Raw genomic sequence first — 17,894 nt, 5'->3', positions numbered from 1 at the left:
TTATTTGAAGTTGTCAGAATTTCAGTAAAAGTAAGGAAGCAGTTTTGAAACCAAGAAAACTTACAGGTTGTGTATGGGATAGGTAGAAGATTGAACAGGAATGAAAGAATTAAAAATGGAGTTGCCTTTTCTGAATCTCTTCCTGTGTACAAGTCCTGCTGCTCCTTAGATTTACCCAAACCTGACCCCAAAAAGGGGTCAGGAGCTTGAATCCAGCAGATACCCTCGTAGGGGTCTGTTACTCTACTACACCTGTTATAGTCAGTGAATAGGACGGCTGGGAGCTGCCCTGTGTACAGAGACCTGCAGGGGAATGAAACTTATGCAAAACACATTTTGTTGCCTTCTCCATATTTGTCCTATTTGAAAAATTCCAGCTCTGATTTCTTCGACCAAATTGCAATTCAGCCAAATGTAGCTGCTTCTACCCTATATGAGTTGCTTATAATTATGTCTCTCCCTTTCTTAGAACCCGTAGGAAATATACAAGAAAAAGTAATTAAAACGAAAGACTTACTCAAATGTAAATATAGTGGCTGGGTCCCTGATGGGTGATGCCAACAACCTCGCTGGCAGCCCGGGAGGACACAGGTGCGCAGGGAACCGACTTACCTGGTCACAGAGCGGCAGGGCCTGGAAACTGACAAGCTCTGCAGGGAGCCTTTTGTTAGCTGACTCCTGTGGCAGGTTGCTGGCTCGTGCTCCTGCATGGGATAGTTGAAACTTGTCTTTCAACTAAATAGAGTACATGGGGGCAGAGATTCCTTTTTCGCTTGGCAACCTAAATATATTTAAAAAAAAAAAAAAAGCCACTACAAAATAGCAGGAAGGCATGGAAAAGCTTTATGAAGAAACATGAAAGGAAACCAGAGGAGAGTGTATTCAGCCTTGGTCATTAAAAAGCACACTCCTGCTCCCACTCCTGCTTCCCCTACACCCCGGCCCGACAAAGTTTGTTTGTTTGAAGAGTTTCTTCTGTAGAACACCAGACGCACCCCGAGTACGCTGATGTCTGTAACAGCTGGTTCTGAAATGAGAGGGGCCTCTATTAAGAGAGACACAATCTTCTATTTCATTTGGAGTTTTACACAACAGGTTTCTGTGTGGCTTCATTTTTGGCATCCGACTGTTTGGACAGAAGCTGTGTGGGGTTTTTTCAGCCAGATCTTTGAAAGCTAGTGTCTTCCCACGATGCCCCTGGCTGCTGATGAAAGCAGGCCCACCCTGCATAAATGCCGCAGGTCCTGCCTAGAATAAAATGGCACACGAGTGCCACTCAGAACTTGCTTGCCTCCTGACACGTATTTATTTTCCTTAGAGAGGCTGTTTGCAAAGCTGACAGTGTCTGTAGCCTGGTAACGGAAGATAATGATTCGCATACCAAAATGGGAGTAATCAGGGGGTTATTTGACACTGTCCTTAGAAAAATCCTTTACTTGCTCAAAAGCCAAAGTGAAGAACACTTTCTAAAATGACAAATGGGTGTAAATTTTCAAAGTGGATTGTGTTTTCTCAGGCAGCCAGGATACAGTTATGCTTTACAGTGTAAGGTGATGTAACTCTTGAAATAAACTTTATTTTGGGCAATGGCATGCATTTTCTAGATGGGAGGAGAAATTGTTATTACTTATAATAAAGAACAGGCTGTTTTTCTAATTTAAGAAACTCAGGGAGTGGAAGCAAGCTTTAATACTGTAAAGAAGTAGGTGGCAAAACACTGGGATAAGTCTTGTTTGTTTAACATTTAATGCCCACAGTCCGTTAGGTACAGAGAGACTCACTTTGGTGCCGTTATTTAATGCTGGAACAGTAAAATAGTCTGGCTTAGATTAGGCAGTTGACTCAAAGTACTCCAGGTTCAAGGCTCAGAAATGAATAAATCAACATTGTTATCACACAGAGCATTTGAATGGATACGTAGCTGGATGGTTGGGGCAGTGACCCATCCTCTCTCCTTAGGTCCTTGTGAAGTCTAAGCCTTGAGGCTTAGACATCTCTGTTTTTTAAAAAACCTCTCTAATGCCAGTTGTCCTGTGAAGAATTTAAAGACAAAATTATTTGCACAGGACAATTTGATGCTTTATGCCATTGACTCTCCAGTACACAGAAGTAGACTTGAGCAACATGGTGGTGAGTCAGGCCAAGGAGAGCTGGGAAGCTGGGATGGCTAGCCCAGTAGACTCTAATTATGTGTTGCTTGATGCCTGGACATTTTAGACGGTCTGCTTATATAAATGTGTACAAACGTACCTTCATCTTGTAGCCAGAGTGGGCCCAGTGCCAAGAAAATAGCTCTTCCCGGGTCTGGGTTCCTCACTTTTCAGTTTTGCGCCTGGCTGAGTGCGTACTTTTCCTTTTGGAGTCTTGTGAGTGTCTATCTGATGATGTCATCTTCATCCGGTGCCTCTGCCGCTGCTCCCCGCGGGACTGATCCCCACGTGTCAGCCCCGCCCACTGGGCTCACTGAGGGGCCCACGGGCAGGCTTAAAGCATGGGCTTTGGGATCAGAAGGGCCGTGCACATGACCATGAGTGAGTTGCTTCATTCGCCTCCTTAAGCCTCAGTTTCCTGCTCTGTAAAATAACAACACTTGCATCCTTGTATTACTGTGAGGAAAACTAAAGGAACTAAAGCACATAAAGTGCTTAGCCTACTGCCTTAGCACATAGTAGGCACTCAGTAGGTAGGTGCTAGCTTTCCTTTTACTTTAGCTCATTAACAAACATCTCTATTCCCTAGTTAGGGCTCTCCTGTCCATATTAGGGTGAGCATGACGCCATGGAAGTCCATCTGGTTTGTATTTCAGGTGTACAACATAGTAATCTGATATTTGTATAGAATACAGTCCATGCAACGTTATTATAAAATAATGACTATATTCCCCGTGCTGTACATTACATCCTTGTAACTGACTGACTTCTTCACATGCTGACCTGGTTGGCTCTGAGGTCTGGGCTGTGGCCCTGGCTTTGGATCCCAGCTGGTCCTATGCACAACATCTCTTTACTGTCCCTGGGGGAGGCCTCCCAGTCACCGGGTACTGGCAGCCTCGGCACGGCCAGCCACTCGGGCCCCTGCAGATCAGCTCCTGGGCATTTGCTGTGCGTCTGCACAGGCCCGGTGCTAACCTCCAGCAACCATGGCACGTCTTCTGAGGCTTCAGAGAGCCAGGACAGAGGGACACCTTCACTTCTGGATTCTTGGATTCGCTGACAAATGCCATCATTCGTCCTTCTTGATCCAGACACTTTCCACCTCATCTCCTCCATGTCACATCTGACTTTTTCTTATCATAGAGGATGGGTGCAGGGTCTTAGGAGTGAGTATGGCTTGCTGACAGCTGCCCCAACCAGATGGTGTTGGCAGGAGGGGCAGGGAGAGACAGAGTAAGGTGTCCACATCTTGAGTTTGTGACAGTGCCGTTTACAGTCATGAGTTTTTATTTAAGGAATTAATTATCTACTGGGAAAATTTTTTTCTTTATTCTGTATATTCTTTAAAAAGAAACACAGATTACCGTCTGATTTTCATCTTTTGAAATAGGCCTTAAGACTATATCATATCTGTATCACTATATCCTAGTCATTTCGCTCTCTAAATTTTCTTAATTCTCAACTAATTTTCTTTCTTTTGTTCTTTTGTTCATTTATCCACCTATCTGCTCATCCACCCATTAAACCCGGTGAGACATTGAGCCCTATAAACTATAACAGAAGGTGACAGCTTTTCTCAGAGCACTGTGGGCGGCGTGTAGTGGGAGAGTAGGGCCATGGTGCCTCGAGGTCTGCAGCGCACAGCGTGACTTGTATGCTGCCGTGATTTCTGCAGGCAACAGGCTGCTGGTGTTCGATTTGTTGTTATGCTTTGTGACCATCTCTGTACCACTTCTTTCCTTCCCCACGCTTTCCGTTTATCTCAATCCTTGTTTTTCCAAGGAGGGTTGCACTGGAACTTGAAGAGAGGCTAGAAGCTGGGGACCTCGTGGAAGTCAGCAGGAGGACTTGAAAACAGGCCCTGTCCCCCACGGTGGTGATGCAACACTGATGACGCTGGACCTGGCCGACCCAGTGAAACATGCACCAGGGAGCAGCCCGGTTACTTCCACGTTGTACTGACGTTCGGGCCCCTGTGGTCTACCTATGCCTTTAGCGTTTGTCCTCAATTATTTTTGTGTTAAGTTTGTCAGGGAATGTTCTCAACGTAAGGGAGCCTGATTCAGGGTGGTCTAGTTGACAAGACATGGACACTGGGTTCCTAACCAGCCTCCAGCACTCAGCAGCTCTGTGACATAGTGCAAGTCACTTATGTTCTTTTAGCCTTTGTTTCTTATCTGCAACTTGGGGTAACACCCCCCAGGTGTAATAATACTCCCAGGTACTAGAGGATTATTGTGAAAATTAAGTGAGATAATGTCTGGAAAGAACTTAGCACGGCGTCTGGCACAGTAGTTAATACCCAGTAAGCCCTCCTCTGCTCCCCTCTTTTCCCCAGCCTCGCCTCCCCACCGGCTGGCCAGCCGTCTCTAACGCAGCCACAGTGGAGCTGTAAATACCTTCACTCTGATGGAATCACTCTCCCCCAGTCGGCTTCTTGATCACCGTTCTGCCCTCCCTTCGGCTCTTCCTTATCTCAGTTATGACTCACCCTCTGGAATTACCTCCATCTTCAAAGACAGTGGAACCTTGATGTTTACAAAATCATTTTTTCTGAGAAGAACTTAAAGCCCCTATAATATTCTTATGAGTTTTTGTTTCCCAATAGGCTTAATTGTTGACAACAAATATTAATATATTTACATTTGGAGCTTATTTTTCATGATAACCTTAACAGTAATATTTTCTGATTTTTGAGAAGCCCTCTGATTTTTGTGTGCAGAGAATGTATTTTGTTGATTTGTCTAACTGGATGCTAGGCTTATAATTTTTTAGATTTAGTTTGAATATTTCTGGAGATCAGGTCCCCAAAATGGCAGTGAGTCTTCAGGAACCCATATGGAAGATAAGTTACTCTTTTTCTCTGTCTCTTACTTCTTTTGAGTTGGTCATGATTTTCAGACCCAATAGTTCAAGACATTTGTTATTCCTGTTGTTACAAATCTGGATATTGAAGCTTTGTTCAGATTCTGTTTGTCTTAGTGTCTGACTGTTTATCTCCATCAGCCTAGAAAATGTCCTTCTTTGCTTTGGTCCCATTTCTCACCTCTACTGACCAAACATGTTTACCCAACCAACCGCCTATAGGCCATATTCTTGCCACTCTGTCTCTTGAAATGGGACAGTGTTAGATGGAATTTGAAGGTGCTAGTGTAGATCTCTGAGGACAGAGACAGTAGCTTTGTTAGAGTATATTCTTTAGTGTGAGGGTTTCACCTAAAAAAAAGACAGAAGGTAGAGGTTGCACAGGACTGATCAGATCTTTCCATGAAGCTTATCACCTGGGAAGGCAGTAGCCCAGAGTGGCTAAGAGCAAGGATTAGGCATCAGACAGTCCCTGATTAGGATCCTAGCTCTGTCATATACCAACATTGTAGTATTGGGCAAGTGACTTAATTTCTGTATTTCTCAGTTTCACTGTTTGTAAAAGGGGAAGGTACTATTACTTGTTTTGCAGAATTGAATGAAGTCATGTTTCTGAAATTATATGATATAGTGTCTGGTATGGTACCAAGTGCCCGTAAATCATGACCCCCTCCCCCCGTCTTGTGCTGAGTGTTGGACATCCCTAAATTGCATTAGTGATGCTGTAAATGCCTTTACTACTCTGTCATTGCTCTCCTCCAATTCTTGTCCTTATTACCTTTCTGCCCTACCTCCCAGTTCTACCCTTGAACCTAGTTCAAGTCTCTCACTGGTGTAACCTCATTTTCCATCCAGAGCAATGATAACTTAATTTTTAAAAATTCAGTTTTCTTTAGATAAGTTCAAAGCATCTGCAACAAGGATGATGGTGATGGCAGTGACGATAAGCATAATGTGGGAGTTTCGCACTTGCTTTGTCTTCTAGATTGTAAATTTCAAAGAGCATGACTGTCTTCAGCCCTAAATCCCTCACTCCTGGACCAGCAATAGTTGTTGAACGAATTAGTCTGATATTTCAAGCTGCTTTGACTATGCCATTTAATCTTGATTTCTGCAGTTAGTCCCAATGAGTATTTGCTGATTTGTAGGTTCACTTCCCTTATTACAGAATGTTAGTTTCTTCTTTTATGGAATAGAATTTTTAAACATATGCTTGTACGTCCAAAGATGGGCCATGATGATGTGTTTTAATGAGTATTAAGTATGCACATTAAATATAAATAAGTTAGAACAAGACAGGAAATAATGTTCTTGAAATGTTGTGTCTACCGAGGGAAAAAGAAATTTAGTAGGTTGATTTTAAGGTTTGAGGACAGGGGGTCCTGGGAAAAGTTCTGAGAATGGAGGCATCACATTCCTTCCCACACTAAGCACATAACTCTGCATGGGTTTGGTTTCATTTCAGAAGCGAAGTGTTCACAGACTCTGAAATGCCCTGTAGGCTTGGCGCTCAGAGGGCAGCAGTTAAACTTGGGGAGCCTTTCTAAGATGACAGTCCCCTGAAATCTAAAGTAAATTTTTACAAGTGCCTATAAATAGCCTAACAGACTGTATAAAATTTCTCTCTTACCCTAATGGCTTTTATATATGATGTGACATCATGACCCAGAAAAGCAAGAGGTCCATAAGGTCAGATAATCCATTATCTTGGCAGTGCGAGGTTCATAAATTTTGAAGCATTGATTTCATGCAGACGCCCTGAGTTTTCTCTAAGTTTTCTTTTATCTGGAGAATACAAATGTGTTCACACTTCCCATAACTGAGGAATGAAAATGTTTGAGATAAACAACACCTCCTAGAAGGCCAAAACCCTCTCTTGAGAAGATGACTGTCTCACGTCCCTGCGGGCAGAGTTCAGTATTTGCAGAGTCATCAATGGTAATATTCTAGATCTAACAGAGATGCAAAGGTTCCAGGCTATTTCCATGTTCCAAACCTGCCCAAGCCCAGCCTTATCTCCAGGCTTTACTTTCCCTTAGACAAATGTAATTGATAACTGATTTAATGTTTAAAAAGATCCTCTGTCCAAAAGTTCTTTTTACAGATCTAATCTATACCTGTCTTGTTTCAGCTTAAAATAGTTTCCATTAGATGTGCTAATCCACTCCATTGCCAAAAGGGTGGAACAGAAGATAGCAGCTTTGAAGTTCAGAGGAAGCAGAGAGTAGAGCAGGCAGAAATGGAACTGGGTCTTGAAAGATGGTTGGGATAGGGTAGATCAAGAAAGAAAGGGAGGGCAAAGAGAATGGGATAAATGGTGTGAGGAAAGCACAGAGGCAGGAAAAAAATGAAGAGGCCAGTTTAGCTGGAAGTGAGGCTTTGGGAAAGGGAGGAGCCGAGGCAAGTCTGGAGGAGCGGATTGAAACCAGTCTGCATAGGGCCTCAGACACCACACTGAACAGGAAACCAGTGGCCTCAAAAGCCAGGCGCTAAGTAGGGCCATCATTTGGGTACTGGAAAATATTTATTCTTTATCTAAAAAAGGAAATGTTAATTTTTCACTAGTATTTGTTACGTGTATTGATAATATTGTATATGCGTCATTTATTCATAAATAGACACATGCACTGATGCATCATGCTCAGATGTTTTACTGGTAGAGATGCATGTTCAGAAAAGTTTGGAGGCAGACTACTGCTATACATGATGAGTGATTACAGAGTTTTCACTTAGCCAGTGACGTGTCCAAAGCAGAATTTTAAGAAGTAAATCTGGCAGCCGTTCCACAGAGAGGCTCCGAGGAAGCAGTGAGCTGGCGACTGTAGCAACTCAGAGGGCTTAAACAGTGGTAGCCACGGAGGGAATGGAAAGATGTACCAGAGACATTTTGATGATCTTGCTCCTTTCATGGTGAGGTTTTCCCTCAGCATTCCCTTAGCGATCACTTTGGGAGCCAAGGACGGAGCAATGCTTGAGAAGATGAGTTTTTTATTCAAAACTGATTGCACGAATGTATCGATATGACCAATACAGTCATTGTCTGAAAACTGAAACTTAAATGAAACCAAGAATAAAAATTGTGATTTAATTATTGGTCAAAACCAAGTATAGATAACTGTATAAATAATTTTATACATAAAAAAAATCTTTAAAAATGTAAATAACAGCCTCTCGAACATAACCTTAAGAAGGAGACCTTGCAAGAATTAACAAGAGCAGCTTAGTGGTGGTGCCTTCATTAGAAAACATCTATGCTCCATATCTGCTGTTTGGTGTTGAAAAGGGGTCCCGGAAATTTTCTCATCTCAGTTGTTGGTTGGAGATGCGTTATTTCTTGATAATCCCTGACTCAAGAACAAACACATTTGTTCTTCCTCGCACAGCACAATCTTCACAAGAAATACAATTTAAAGAACCATGTTGGTGAATGCGAATTTGTGAGCAAAGTCGTGGTATTTGTACTTGATTTGCCATCATTTTCTTTAAAATTGCACTATTTGCTTACTTTCCCCTTTTGATGTTTTTGGAAGGTGGAACTCTTAGCAGAAGTATGATTCAGAGTTCAAATCTATCATTAACCAGGCTTCTCAATTTCTCCTTGCAGATACAAACACTATAAATAATGATAGGGAAAAAGAAATAGTATGTTTTAAAATGCCAGCTAGATCAGGCCTGTGATCCCTACATGATAGTAGCATTATCTTAGAAATATATTGATGAAGGAGCCCTACTATCAGGCATTTTAAATAAGAAAAACAAATTCACGTATTTTAATGCTAGTCAGGCATCTGATATAAACTTAACATTTGTCTCAATCGAATTTAACTAGACTACAGATTGAATGTGCGTGTGTGTGTGTGTGTATAATTATTTTGGCTGAAAATGAGTAGACTGTAGTATAGAAAACAGATATAACATACTGACACAAAAATCAAGGAGATAAGATGAAACGTTCCACGTTAAGTAGAAGTGAATATTCTCATACACAGCTGGTGGGACTATAACTTGGTAACCTTTCTTTAGGGCATTGGTGACATGTTTCAAGAATCTTAAAAATGTTTATGCTATTGAGACTCACCATTTGTAATTCTATTTCTATTTTCAAGAACTTGTCCTAAGGAGAAAAACCTTAAATAGTCAGCAATAAGAGACTAGCTAAAATAAGAATCACTTTCTTGAAGAGTATTGATTATAATAGATGAAAGTCATATATGCTATGATTTTTAAGTGGAAAAAGTAGTATAAAATTATATATAAAAATCACTCTATGTATACAAATGCATGCATACAAAAATAAGGAAATACGCTTATAGGTTGTTTTCTTTTCTAATTTTTATTGTTTTTCATTTTAAAAGGATACATATTATTTTATAATCAGAAAAAATATATCAAAGCAAAAAAAATTAAAGAGAGTTGTCAGAGCTTAAAATACAAATACCTATAATTTTATTTATTTATTTATTTAGTTGAAATATAATCGGTTTACAATGTGTCATTTTCTGGTGTACAGCATAATGTTTCAGTCATACATACACACATATATATTCCTTTTCATATTCTTTTTCATTATAGATTACTGCAAGATATTGAATATATTTCCCCGTGCTATACAGTAGAAACTTGTTTATCTGTTTTATATATAGTAGTTAGTATCTGCAAATCCTGAACTCCCAATTTATCCCTTCCCACCCTCTTTCTCCCTGGTAACCATAAGCTTGTTTTCTATGTCTGTGAGTCTGTCTGTGTTTTGTAAATAAGTTCATTTGTGTCTTTTTTTTTAGATTCCACATATAAGTGATATCATATGGTATTTTTCTTTCTCTTCCTGGCTTAGTTCACTTAGAAAGACGATCTCCAAGTCCATCCATGTTGCTGCAAATGGCATTATTTTATTCTTTTTTATGGCTGAGTAATATTCCATTGGCAAATACCTATACTTTAATACAATTAACTGATGGAAATATTTCTGTGACCATAATATATTTATTTAATGATTTGATCAACAAACTATTGAGGTAATAATTTTGTCTACATCCATCTGTGTTACAAAGGTAGGTAAAAGTCACAGCAAGTGAAGTAAATGTGGAAGTTGAAGCACATTAATTAACTAGGCTACTGGGGTGGTTTCATCTGTGTTATTTGGGCTTTGATTTCACAAAAAGAGCAGATCTTAACTTTCTGAACTGAGGAGTCACTACTATGCTTAAGATTAAATGAAAAGGCAGTAGCTATATTTATACTTACATAAATATATTCACTCATTAATTTATTCATTCAGTAAGTCAATAAACATTCATGCAATACTTGTTATATGTCAGTTACTGGACCAGAATTATGAAAAAGAGAAACAAGTAAGACTCAGAAAACTAATAGCCTAGTGAGGAGATCAACATTTAAGTCTGGCTGACAATGAAAATGGAGGTATGTATGAAGTTCTGAAAGAACACTGAGAAAGGAACAGCCAACTTTTCCCTAGAGTTAGGGGAGCTTTCCCAGATAAAGGAATGTTAGTAAAGGGCTTTGTTGAATGAATAGGAGTTTGCCAGACTTGAAGGGGCATTCTAGAGAGGAATCTACAAAGAGCCAAAAATCTGAGATAGTGTGGCATCTCCGTTCAGGGACTGGTAGGACACATGATGTGTCTGGAGCTTAGGATGAGAGGTGGAAGCAGGGTAAGAGTGGAAAACTGGGTTAGGGCCAGAAATGGCCTTCACACCCTGGTAGTCACAGTGTTTCTACTTCAGCAATGATTAGTAGTGATTTTCCTGGCTAATAGAATCATCATCATTATAATGAGATGGAACTGTTCCCTCTGAATTATGGAAATTATAACTGTTATGACCTGCTCCACAAACACAGGTTATAAATATGATCACATCTCTTCAATCTCCGTCTCAGTTAATCATCATCCCAGCCTCCACAGGCCTTATTAGCAGGAAGCCTATTATCTGCTCTTGAGATCCCTGGGACTTTATTCAGGATGAATGGGCCAGTCCTCCTCCAGAAACCTGTGGCTGGATCCTGACTACTGCTCCTTCTGGCTGCCACACAGCATTGTTTGCACCCCTAAGTCACAATGCTGCCCATTTTGGGGAACAAGGTTATAGCTCCCTTGTTTGTATTCCCATCCATAGCTACTATTCTCTAAACCATAAGCTCTGCTAGGTGGCTGGATCTGGAGGAGCTTCTGGACTTGGCCACATGCTAGACTAAAATTAGCCCTTCCCCTGGTTCTTAGGCTGCTATGTTTGAGCCCAGATCAATAGCCCAGACGCCTCTCTTCATCAAAGTCACTTTGTTTTAGCGGTTTCCAGGACCTTCCCTGCCCCAGGACCTTAGTCGCTGTCACCCTGACCCAGCACTTCTCTGATCCCCAGCCCCCCGTCCAGGGAAGCAGCAGTGAGGACACTGGACTTTCCTCCCAGAAGGCCCTGGGCTCCTTTTACACTCTGATTTATCTCCTGCCCAGTGTCCAGATTGTTCCTCCAGATGTCTCAAGAGGTAGCAGCTAGCGAGACGGAGTTTTAAAAAGTTTGTGGCCCTGCCCCAGTGTGCCCCCAAAGTGCCTGATTGCTTTATATTTACACAACTAAGAAAGATACCAAGTGATTCTTCCAAAAACAAAAATCTTCGTCCAAGTGATTTTCTGCCTACAAAGAGAAGTAGCTGCAATTTACTTCATTAAAATAATTACTCTTTGTGTAACCTCGCCCCTTATTTAAAAAATCAGTGATAATGCACTTACATATTATATGATGAATTATGTAACTTGTCCAAGGTGGAAATAGGCCTCACCACAAAACCCATGTACTTAACCACGATGATTACTGCCTCATGTCACTCAACTTACATGCTAAGATGTCATTATTTATTCTGTAACTCAGACACTACACTTACACTAGTCAGGTTTACTGCAGTAATGGAAATCTCTGAAAGTAGGCACTCTCTTGAATTGTTGATAAAAGAGAGCTGGACGACTAGTGTATTTATGAACTAGTGCATTTATGTGGAAAATAAGTATGTTTACTGTAAGAGAAGATTGTGTTTTCTCTGCAGAGATAGGTCTCAGAAGGGAGAACGGTACTTACACGTATACTGGTGGGATTGAAATGGGGTAAACACCCATTTAGGTTCATGCACTTTGTTAACAAATAGTGTTCTTTAGAATTCATGATCTGGGAAACCTACCTACAAGGCTGGATTAATCTGAGTTTATTTTATTTTGGCCCACTCTTCCTGCAAGTGTAGGACAGCCAGTTGACCTTTTTAATTGATCGGATTAAAGATAGTAACCTCTCAGTCTTCTTATCTTTAAATTTGATAATAATGAAAAATAAACTCCAACCAGGTTGTTTTCACCTTTTCTCATAGGCACTGTTTTCCCAATAGCATTATTATTCTCGTCAAGAAAATGAAAGTGAAATGTATGTATGTCATATTTCATAAACAAAGGCCAAATTCTGCAGTATTATCAGTAGTTTATGTTCTTCTAGAGGAAAACTAATGCTGTAAAATGTTTGTTGTACTATCTGGAGTTCTTAACAGAAATTCCAGGAGGTCAAGAGATCGCCGGGCGGTTGCATCACGTGTGTGGGGGAACTAATTGTCTGTCCTCTGACAGAACCGCAGTGAGACCTGACTCCTGGCCGGCCAGGCCCAGGGGGCTCCCGCTCATCGCCAGTTCTAGGACTTACTTCATGTGCTTGCCGCAGGCTGGTGCTGTCTGCAGCCGAGCCGGAGCCAGAATTATTGAGCTACTCACTCACCCCAGTGTCCCTGCAAGATGAGATCCTCACATTTGACCTCGTATCGCTCTGTTGTGTGGCTCTCATTGTTACTGCTTTATGATTATTGTTGTTGTTATTTTTGTTATTTTATATACTTGAAATTCTAAGCTTTTAAAACCGATATGGATTTGATATACATAATAAATTCTATTATTTACGAATGATAATTATAGATATCCTTATATCAACCTTATTCAATCTTCAGATTTATTAAGCTTTTTGACTTTATCCAGAAACTACAAATTCTGATTGGCCCTCACTTTTAATTTTGGGGGGATTTAATTAGGTTTATTTATTTAATTAGTTGTTTTAATGGAGGTGCTGGGGATTGAACCCTGGACCTCCTGCATGCTAGGCATACACTCTGACTCGAGCTATACCCTCCCCTGCGGCCCTCAGTTTTAAAGTGAGGACATGATTTCTATTTATTTGGATTTGAATATGCTCTGTGTTGGAACGAGGGCGTATTGCATGCTGAAAGGCGTTACGTGTTTTTCTGCGAGTTAGATGAAATCTGTGTTCTTCCCTTGGCTGGATGTGCATATGTGTAAACAGAGATGTCCCACGGCTCCGAGGAAAGAGCAAGGAGGACTTTGCCTCTCCTGGTCCTCGCACAGGTGCTCCCTGTAGAGCATCGGCACAGGCTGAAGAGCTGCGTGGAGCGATGTAGAGAGAAGCCAACGATTCTTGACAGCCTGCTGTGTACTGCGGACTGTGCTTCGTATATAATTTGCCTGCTCTCATTTGATTTTCTTAACAATCCCAGGAGGCAATTACCCTTTTCCTTATTGTGAAGATGAAGAAACTGAGGCCCAGAGAGATTGGGTAAATAATCTAAAGTCACAGGACCAGAAGTGTCAGAGCAGAGAATCAAACAACATTTATTCACATTCCACGGCCAGCACCTTTCTGCGCTCCACGCTGTCCATCGTGGACTCAGGTGGCCTGGGGGTCCGAACTCCACACTAGGTTCAGGGTCTAGTACTGAGTGAAGTTCCATGCGTTTCTCTAAGTTTCAGGGTTTATCAGAAGGTCAGAAAGGAAAAAAGACTTTGGAGCTCAGTCGGGTATTTGTTTAACCACTGGCCTCCTCACCCCTTCCGGTGAGTGTGGATCGGGTGGAGGCTGAGGCTCCCCGGGGCTGGGAGGTGGCCGTGTGTCCCCTCGGGGCCGGCCGCTCACCCATGGCCATGCTGTTGTTTGGAGGCCTTAGCATTCCTCCCTTCAAACCGATTACTTTTTTGCTGTCTTAATGCAACATCACTGGCCATCTGGCTGATTTGAAACGTGGAGGAGACTAATCCTGTGCGGCAATGATCTGCAAGTGGAACGGCAAATCTCTGGGGGTATTCAGGGCATTTGCTTTTAAAAATCGATTTTTCTCTAACTTGTGCTAACTGTCCCTTGATCCTTCTTTAGAAAGTTCCACCGTTTTGATCTGTTTTCCTGGTAGATGCAGAGATATGTAAACAGAAATGTTTTTTTCCCTTTCTTACGGATTTTTAAAAATGTTCAGAATTCTCATTTGCTGTACTTTATCCTTTTTTGTTTTTTCTGCGTTCCAAGCAAAATGTCATTTGATTTAAATTGACGTCAAGCCCATTTCTGGAGGAGCCAGTGATTGTGATCTTTAGATACACTGATTAGCTTTCTTTCTCCAACAACAGTTTAAGCTTGTGCTAACTGTGTGAGTAGATACTTTGACTCTGTGGAGCAGGTGGTGGGCACGTCAGGATTTTTCCTGAGGATTTGAACAGGCGCTCGAATGACTTCAGAAGATGGTCCTGAGTATTTAGATGCCCCTTCTCTCTGGGGGTAAAAGTGTGTGCTCTGTGCCTGGCTGTGTAGTTTCATAGTTCATTCACTGAATGTCTGTCACGTGCCAGACACGTACTGTTTTACATACATCATCACATCTCATTTCATCCTCACAACCATCCTGTGCAATTGTTATATGTCATGAGCATGTAATTTTCCCTCCACTCTTCAGACAAGGAAGCTGAAGTTCGGGTAGATCAATTTCCCAGTGGTTACACAGCTAGTATCTATTGATAGCAGGGCTCACCAGATCTGTCTGATTTTTTCAACTATCACACTTAGTCTGGAAATGAGCTAGCAGGAAAGGTTTGGGAGATGAGGCTGGGGCAGTGGTAGAGGGGTTTGAACTCTAAGTGAGGCACCACACTTTGGATTCATTTATTCATTCAGTACCTATTTATTGGGCACCTAACATGTGCCAAACAGTCTAGGCTCTGGAGACAACGCATTGAATGAAAAGCTTACATCCCTGCCTTCTAGAAGCTTACATTATGGCTCTAGGTGGCTTTGAGCAGAGAAATGACATGACCTGGTGTAAGTTTTACAAGGGTCCTGCTGGCTGCAGTGCAGACCATCACCTGCAGAGACTGCCACAGGGAGACCAATTAGAAGTGACTGCAATAGTCCAGGCAAAGGGGGTGGGGCTTGGACCAGAGTGGGAGCAGAGGTGAAAGGTCGGATTCTAGATGGGCTTAGAAGAAAACACCAGTGGGAATGGTTGAACAATTGGATGTGGAAATTGCCTGTCTAGGCTTCAGTTGAAACTCAGGTCAGTCTGCATCCCAAACCTGTGCTCTTTTAATGAGTTAAAATGCTCAAGTGTAAAGTAGCCCCACAATATTCAATTTAGTGAAAAACATAGCTCCTTTTCTGCGCCTCAGCACCGGACTTATGAAAGGAGAGGACTTGTTGGTGTCCGGAGGAGGCAGGCGGAGCTGCATTTTCCAGGAGCACTTATCATCCAGGCTGCAGTCGATCAGCCTGCTCCCTTGAAGAGGGCCACGTGCCTGGGTGGTAACACCTGTGTGGTTACCCTTGACATTTGTAGTGCGTCCATCTCCAAGCCATTCACAGTCCTTCCTTATTGTTCTCGCCTGTGGTGGGGCAAGAGGACAGACCTTCTTAATAAGATTTAAGCCCAGTTTCTTGTTTTTCTGCCTTTGTTATTTCTCAGAAATAACATCATCAGGTCCAAATCAGAAACAAGTCAAAAAGTGGAACTTACAGTGTACTGATCACTGTAATTAACTTTTACTGAGCCGACATAGTCAATCAAAAATAAGTTCTAGATATGTCAGACCTGCCAGTAACTTTAATAACTGCGGGATACAAATTTATATTTCCCAGGTCAATAAAATCACCACCAAGCTGTTGGTGCAGTAATGAGATGAATACAGTGTCATCTGCATTCAATTCATTTTCATTGACCTTAAGCGAATGACCTTTTATTTCCAAAAAGGAGAGGAACATGACCATGGGTAAACATAAACATGGTATCTGCTCCACAGTCATTGCATTACTAAGGACAGTGTGGGCAGCTGGCTATACTTGGGGATTTAGACCAAGAAGCAAACTCCTACACACCTTGTCTTGACGTAGAGACAAATGATTGGGTTTCAGTTAGTCACTGGAAGGCCTCATGATCTGCCTAGAGTCTTCTCCACTACATCTTCTGGATGCAATCTAATGTGCCAATGAACTTGGCCATCCATTGGGTTCTGCTGGGCAGGTTGTCCAGTTAAGAATACGATAGAGGCTCTCACTTCCTGGCCTGCAGACAGCAGTTATCACGATCCCTTTCTTCCCTAACCTACCCTGGGGAGCAGCCCCGAGGGTGCTCCTCTGCTGGGTCAGCCACGCCTGGACCAGGCAGCCACACCAGCAGCAGATGAATGTACATGCCTCTGCTTCTCTCCTGCCTCCAGAACTCAGATGAGGGGCCCTACCATTTTTTTGAAAATTCAAAATCAACTGAAAAGTCATTGTTTTATTTTATTATTTTTCTCAGGGCTGCGTCCAAAGAGGACTCTGCGTTTGGTGCTTTGGACTGCAGAGGAGCAAGGGGGAATTGGTGCCTTCCAGTATTACCAGTTACACAAGGTAAGAAAGCAGCCATGGACCCCTGGGCATTTGCACATGTAACATAACTGTAAAGACACCAAAAGCACTGATGCTTTTGGTTTAAAAACTTCCTCTGTTCTCCTGAAGAGACTCTGTGATAGGCTGATCCTGGCAAACACCCCTCGCAGAAGCCTTCTTCATCCATAAAGGAGAATGAGCTGGGGGTGAGCTGGGGGTGCCATGGTGAAACTGAGGGCTTTTCTATTTCTGCATTAGTCTGTGGCCTTAGAAAAATTCCAACTGCCACATGACTGTTTTCTTAAACTCTTCTAGTTCTGCTATACTCATGTATGCCAGAGAAAGAGTAGTAGGTTAGCATTCCTTGTTCCTACTGAGCCCCACCCCCGTACCTCAATGTCCCAAATCCTGTGAGCACTGGCGTTTGATACCTTGAGTCAGCCAGGAGCATTGGTTACGGCGGTGGGAATGGCAGCAGCCAGAGGTCTCAGACCCGGGACTGTGAGGACAGTGTGGTTTGACACTGACTAAAATAAGGCAAGAGTGAAGCTTGAGGTAGAAAGTGGCAGTGGAAGGTCATCGGTAGAAATACAAGACCACATTTAAGATGGGGGACAGGGACTCCCGAGGCAAAGAAACAAAAGCAAAAATAAACAAATGGAATGTAATCAAACTTAAAAGCTTTTGTACAGAAAAATGAAAAGACAACCTATGGAATGGAAGAAGATATTTGCAAACAGTGTGACCATCAAGGGGGTGATATCCAAAATACACAAACAGCTTGTACAACTCAAATTCAAAAAACCGAACAACCCAATCAAAAAATGCGCAGAAGACCTAAATAGACATTTCTCCAAAGAAGACAAACAGATGGCCAAGAGGCACATGAAAAGATGCTCAGAATCTCTAATTATCAGGAAAATGCAAATCAAAACCACAACGAGGTATCTCCTCACACTGGTCAGAATAGCTATCATCAAAAAGTCTGCAAATAATGAGTGCTGGAGAGGGTATGAAGAAAAGGGAACCCTCCTACACTATTGGTGGGAATGTAAAATAGTGCAGCCACCATGGAAAACAGTATGGAGTTTCCTTAAAAAACAAAAAATAGACTTACCATATGATCCAGCAATTCCACTCCTGGGAGTATGTCTGGAAAAGATGAAAACTCTACTTCAAAAAGATGCTTGTA

The 17,894-nt window shown here is 41.9% G+C and overlaps 1 protein-coding gene across 7 annotated transcripts in view; it reads left to right on the top strand.

Annotated features, from left to right (window-relative positions):
* The window catches only part of CPQ (carboxypeptidase Q), a 391,868-nt gene that overhangs the window by 285,766 nt on the left and 88,208 nt on the right, over positions 1-17,894 (top strand). For all 7 annotated transcript variants that reach the window (XR_010377057.1, XR_010377056.1, XM_031439365.2 and 4 more), the window contains exon 6: positions 16,632-16,723. Coding sequence is in view for 5 of the 7 variants with exons in the window: in XM_031439365.2 (XP_031295225.1) it covers positions 16,632-16,723 (92 nt within the window). In the remaining 2 variants the exon portion in view is untranslated. The remainder of the gene's footprint in view (positions 1-16,631; positions 16,724-17,894) is intronic.

Source organism: Camelus dromedarius, chromosome 20 (assembly GCF_036321535.1).
Source record: "Camelus dromedarius isolate mCamDro1 chromosome 20, mCamDro1.pat, whole genome shotgun sequence".
Taxonomy (NCBI): Eukaryota; Metazoa; Chordata; class Mammalia; order Artiodactyla; family Camelidae; genus Camelus; species Camelus dromedarius.
Note: the sequence above shows the minus strand (reverse complement) of the source record. Positions and strands in the feature narration are given on the sequence as shown.